Source organism: Carex rostrata, chromosome 31 (assembly GCF_964058835.1).
Source record: "Carex rostrata chromosome 31, lpCarRost1.2, whole genome shotgun sequence".
NCBI lineage: Eukaryota > Viridiplantae > Streptophyta > Magnoliopsida > Poales > Cyperaceae > Carex > Carex rostrata.
In genome coordinates this window covers 2,532,683-2,538,330 of record NC_135948.1, presented here as the reverse complement: position 1 = coordinate 2,538,330, position 5,648 = coordinate 2,532,683, and the positions used below count along the sequence as shown (strand labels likewise).

The window sequence follows — 5,648 nt, the reverse complement described above, 5'->3', positions numbered from 1 at the left end:
GAGAAAAATGTCAGTCTACGTGAACCAGGTGCAGCTAGAAAAGAATTGACCATGACCCAGTAATTTAGTTCTTTTATTATTTCCTCCCACTGTCCTGTCGAATTCAAATCCTCTCCAATACCTGATAAGGGAATCTTTTACAATTACTAGATCTGAACAGTTCTTTTTAACTTGGCACGAATCTCAAAGTACAAAAATACTGCCCCCTATTGCAGCCCGAATACCAAACCGGTTGAAATTGAATCTGAAACCGTAAAGTGAGGGTGATCCTCTGCAATACCTGAGAGGATATGGATTCCTGTCCAGTGCCCACTAGGAATTTTCTGAGGAAAGCAAAAACAACTCTCTCTCTCTCTCAAGCACACACGCAGTCACAGGCGACCGACCAGACCAGACCAGACCTCTATACAACTCATCTGGGAGAACAGTACTTAATTCTGTTCTTCCAAGCCTTGCTTCCTATTCTGTACTGTTATCATAATTTTCTCTCTCTTAAATCCCCTACAATTATCATCTAATTTCTCCCAACACCTTGTTAATTTAATTATGCTAACACCAAAGTAGGAGAAGTTGCCGATCGAATCCGATTTCGCTTGTGCAGCGACCTACTACACCAGACAGCAACCTAGAGAGAAACGAGCTGATCTCTCATCGGATTGAACTCACCAAACCACTAGTCTAGAGTTTTCGATTCACGCTTAGTGAGTTGAACCTACCGGTTTCATCCAATTCACGCACAATCGGAACATAATTTAAGGAAAAAGGAAAAGGGGAGAAAGAAAGAAGCCAATTTAAGGAAAGGAAAGCAAGGATGAGTGAGGCAGTGAAATCAATGCTAGCAAAACCGATCCATCTGGCCGACCAGGTGGCGAAAGCTGCTGGTGACGCCCAATCGTACCGGCCAGAGTGTACTGAGATCAAAACCAAGGCCGAGCATCTAGCCTCCTTGCTGAGGCAAGCTGCTAGGTCTGAATTGTATGAACGACCCGCCGCACGTGTGACAGAAGAAACAGCTCAAGCCCTCTCAAAGGCTCTGTTATTGGTTTCTAAATGCCGCGACAATGGTGGGATTTTGCGGAGGTACTTATGGTTTTCAGTTTTTGTATAAATCATGTAATGGATGACTGTACAGTGGTAAGGATGACTGTACAGTGGTACTGGGTAGTTTATGTTTTTGTCAATCATGGGTTGCATGTTCCATTTGGAGAGTTCTAGATGTATTAAAGCATACATGACATACTAATCACTCTTTCAGATTTAGTAAGGTGAATAAATAAACAGAGGCATTTTTTGGGTAATACCTGGAAGTAGCAACTATTGATGGGTACCAACATAGTGACAAATGAATTATTCGGGTTCAGTTCGGTGAGATCAAAAATTCGTGATTCGGGTATAATTCGGGAATGATTCGGAGTTATCCGGATCAGAAATCTCAGTCCTGCAAAGGAGCAAAAAAATAAAAAACCAAAAAAATAATTGTTCTTAGAAAAATTCAGGAAAAATTCGTGAATAATTCATAAAATTCGGGAAAAGTTCGTAAAATTCGGGAATTATTCGGGTTTAATTCGGTCAAAGTTCGGTCAACCGAATAATTCGGTGTTTGGTTTGGCATCACCCCAAAAAAGAATTAAACGGGTATAATTCGGGTATAATTCGGGTACCTTGTCACTATGGGTACCAATACAAGTACCAGTAACTTGTACATTTGATCATTGAGGGTAGAATTAGTTCATTGCACATTTTCAACCTAAATTAGATCGCTGATCTGTTATTGACTGACAATACCGAAGCACTTTCTTGGTTGTATCACTAGCTGCTATATGAAGAATTAAAAGTACTATACATAGACATTGTTAAAATGGTATCCCAGTACATAACTATACAATTGCATTAAATTGCGAAAACCTGATAAAATCTCATGCGATAGATAGTACATACGCAGATGTTGAGTTTATCAATTTGTGGATTTTATTTTGAATTCAGATCCAGGGCAATACCTGACTGAATACAATGAGATCTGAGTCATCAGTTTAATCTCAAACGGACCCCTATATCTAAATAGGCACCGAATTCCAATCGCTTGGCTGGGAGCTCATTGTACTCAGTCAGGTACCTGGGAGGATACGGATTCTTTTATTTTAGCCTGGAAATTCTGGTTGATTTATCACATCATTGGTTATATACCAGTGTATGCCACTAGTGCATATACATATCAGCCAGCATGGAAAATAGTTCTTTTAGTGTTGAATTGGACGCAACATGAGCTTCGTGCTGTTTATTGTAATACATGAAACACAAGTTGAGTGATGATTCTGTACTCAACCATCAATACCACAAGTTTTTCAAGGTTTAAAAAAATATATTCAACTAGCAATTAATAAAGAGTTAATAAGTATAATACAAACACATTTTTAAATGCATAACCCAGTACACATTACATAACCAACACATCTGTAAAACTTTATGATGTCCTTTATGTTGTTACTCAGGTTGGTTAACATCATACCGGCTGGTTCGTTCCCGCGGGTGGCAGCACAGCTTGACAGTTCAATAGAGAACGTGTCATGGCTGATTAGGATATCTTCTCCAGATAATGATCCAGATGGAGAATCGGATTTGCATGGATTGCCAAACATAGCCCAAAATGAACCGATATTGTTTCTGATATGGGATCATGTTGCCAAGCTTCACACTGGATTGCCAGAAGCACGTGCTGACTCTGCCAGTAAGTAGTCATGTTATTTTTAATTTATTACATGTCAGGTAAACCAATAGTTATTTTGTGGACCTGCACCAGTGTGACTGTGCGCCGACTTGTATTTCTGATTCTGCCATTTCCAAGGCTTCTAGGAGTATCAGCAAATAAATTAAAAGGAAATGGACTTTGTACTTCATCCACTGGTGTTTTGTATGAAATAAGCCATTTTGAAGTTAAAAAATAGGGCTTCCTTATTACGTTATCTCTAATTTCCATTTACTTAAATAGTTAAATACATGATTAGCTGGCATTGTCTATCATACATAGTAGTACTATATAGGTTCCTTTTAAATAATCCGCCTCTTGGTTGGCACTGAAGTGTTATCAACTATTAACAGATCTTTACCAGTACATCTACACAATAACAGCACTTCCGTTAAAATATTAGGAAGTTTAATTTCAAGCTGCAGCTATCTAATTCATGACTGTTCGGTTATTTCAACACAGGTACCTTGGCCTCCTTGGCACGTGACAACGACCACTTTGCAAGGAAAATAATTGAGGAGGATGGTGTGGTCCCTCTCCTCCGCCTCCTCAAAGATGGCCGGGATGAAGGACGCGAAGCTGCAGCTCGTGCCCTGGGTTTTCTGGCACGCGACAGGGAATCGGTTGAATGCCTGGCCAAGGCTGGCATCTGCTCTGCTCTGGCCAAATCTCTCAAGGAACCACCCATGAAGGTGCAGGCCACTGTGGCGTGGGCCATTGGCGAGCTATGCGAAAAGAATCCTGACTTCCAGGATTCCTTTGCACAGAACCACGTGGTTCGACTGCTTGTTGGCCACGTGGCTTTTGAGACTATACAAGAGCATAGCAAGTATTCCGTCCAGGCTGTTCCTTCTGAGGCCTTGTCACTACACTCTGTTGTTCTTGCACATACTGATGCTCAAAATTTCACTCCTGGTAGTAATAATATTAATTATAATAACAATAATGGTACTAGTAATGGGTTTCCAAAATCGAATGCCCCGAAAAGTCACATCCATTCAGTAGTGCAGTCGGCAATAGTGAACAATGGCTCTTTTGGGGTGACACGAGGCCGCTTGTCAGAAGATGCTGAGACGAAAGCGCATTTAAAAGCAATGGCAGCTAAAGCATTGTGGTTACTTGCGAAAGGAAATGACAGCATATGTAAAAGCATCACAGAGTCACGAGCTTTGCTTTGTTTCGCAACTTTGTTGGAGAAAGGAACTGGAGATGTCCAGTATTTCTCGGCCATGGCTGTAATGGAGATATCCAAGGTAGCTGAGCATAATCTTGCTCTAAGGCAGTCAGCATTTAAACCTAGTTCACCTGCTGCTAAAGCAGTGGTTGAACAGTTATTACGCATTGTGCGAAACGGGGTGTATGACGAATTGTTGTTGCCATGCATCACTTCTCTAGGGTGCCTTTCCCGTACTTTTCAGGCAAGCGAAACCCGAATAGTGGGCCCGCTTGTGCAGTTGCTTGATGATAGAGAACCACCAGTTTCCAAAGAAGCAGTAATTGCACTTACCAAGTTCGCGTGTACTGAAAACCACTTGCATGCAACTCATTGCAAGGCAATTATAGAGGAAGGTGGAGCCCGACATTTAGTGCAGCTGGTGTATTTGGGAGATCAGATACAGATTGAGGCACTGATACTGTTGTGTTATGTAGCATTGCATGTGCCAGATAGCGAGGAATTGGCACAAGCGGGTGTCCTTACGGTGCTTCTTTGGGCCTCCAAACAAGCAAACATGGCTCAAGATCATAGGGTTGATAATTTATTGCCAGAGGCCAAAGCTAGGGTTGAATTATTTCAGTCAAGGGGCACGAGGTAATTTTACTGTTGCAGTGTAATCTGAATCGTAAGTTATTCGTTTTCCATTTTGTATCAGAAAATTGAATTTTAGTGTATATACTGTTTAGGATTTCATGTGTTGAAGTAATGATTTTGCAGAGGTATGTATTTGGGATTTGGCTAATATGCTATGGGTAGCTAAGAGGCCTCCCATGCTACGGCTCAATATTCGACTTTTAAAAATCCTAACGGTCGATCCGAACCGTTCATCTTGTTCTCCATATTAATATGTGTTTGTAGACCAAATTTTACATTTTTTGGAAATTGTTTACTATTTTTTTAGATTTATTGAATATCGCTGTTTTTTATGGTCCAGATTTGTCTGAAAAACCGCGATTTTCAATAAATCTAAAAAAATAGTAAAAAATTTCCAAAAAATGTAAAATTTGGTCTCCAAGCACATATTAATATGGAGAACAAGATGAACGGTTCAGATCGACCGTTAGAATTTTGAAAAGTCGAATATTGAGCCGTAGGACGGGAGGCCTCTTAGCTACCCATAGCACCGTAGCCAAGTCCATGTATTTGCATGGTTTTACAGTGATACTTGGGTATTTACTAGTAAAATGAAACTAGGGAGTGATGTTTATTTTGAGAATAATACCAACTAAATTATTCACAAATTATTTCACACACACACAAAAATTCAAGTTTCAATTTTCTAGATATGAAATTTTCAATTTGATCTATAAATTAAAATTGTCGTAAATAATTTTTTTTATTACTTTTGAACAAAAAGAAAACCGTTACTATCAAATGATTTGAAATTTTTAAATAAATGAACTTTGTATCACTTATTAAGATTCGGAAGAAATCAATTAATTAATTAATAATAGATGAATTTACCATTAATTAATTAATAATAGATGCCTTCTTCACAATGAAATCAATTCTTCTTTCGTAGAGAATCAACAAACTAGAGATCGGTGAAACCTCTTAAGCTCTCGCAGCCTTTTTTTTTCCATGGATGCATTATGTAACAAGTACTCTGTAGAAATGTATTGCAAATTATAAATTAAGGCACAAGTTTATTAATAGTTATGCGCTTAAGTCACTTGCTAATCTAATACC

At 39.2% G+C, this 5,648-nt stretch overlaps 1 protein-coding gene across 1 annotated transcript; it reads left to right on the top strand.

Annotated features, from left to right (window-relative positions):
* The first annotated feature begins 306 nt into the window (after window positions 1–306).
* On the top strand, window positions 307–4,683 carry LOC144547302 (uncharacterized). Its single transcript, XM_078295914.1, has 3 exons — window positions 307–1,080; window positions 2,490–2,725; window positions 3,206–4,683. Exons 1-3 carry the CDS (start codon window positions 812–814, stop codon window positions 4,555–4,557), a joined length of 1,857 nt encoding a protein of 618 aa, XP_078152040.1. The 5' UTR covers window positions 307–811; the 3' UTR covers window positions 4,558–4,683.
* Window positions 4,684–5,648: the final 965 nt, after the last annotated feature.

Coding starts and splice junctions, on each gene's coding strand:
- LOC144547302 (XM_078295914.1), top strand. CDS start 812: ATGAGTGAGGCAGTGAAATCAATGCTAGCAAAACCGATCCATCTGGCC. Junction 1,081..2,489: donor AATGGTGGGATTTTGCGGAG/GTACTTATGGTT, acceptor GTTGTTACTCAG/GTTGGTTAACATCATACCGG. Junction 2,726..3,205: donor AGCACGTGCTGACTCTGCCA/GTAAGTAGTCAT, acceptor ATTTCAACACAG/GTACCTTGGCCTCCTTGGCA.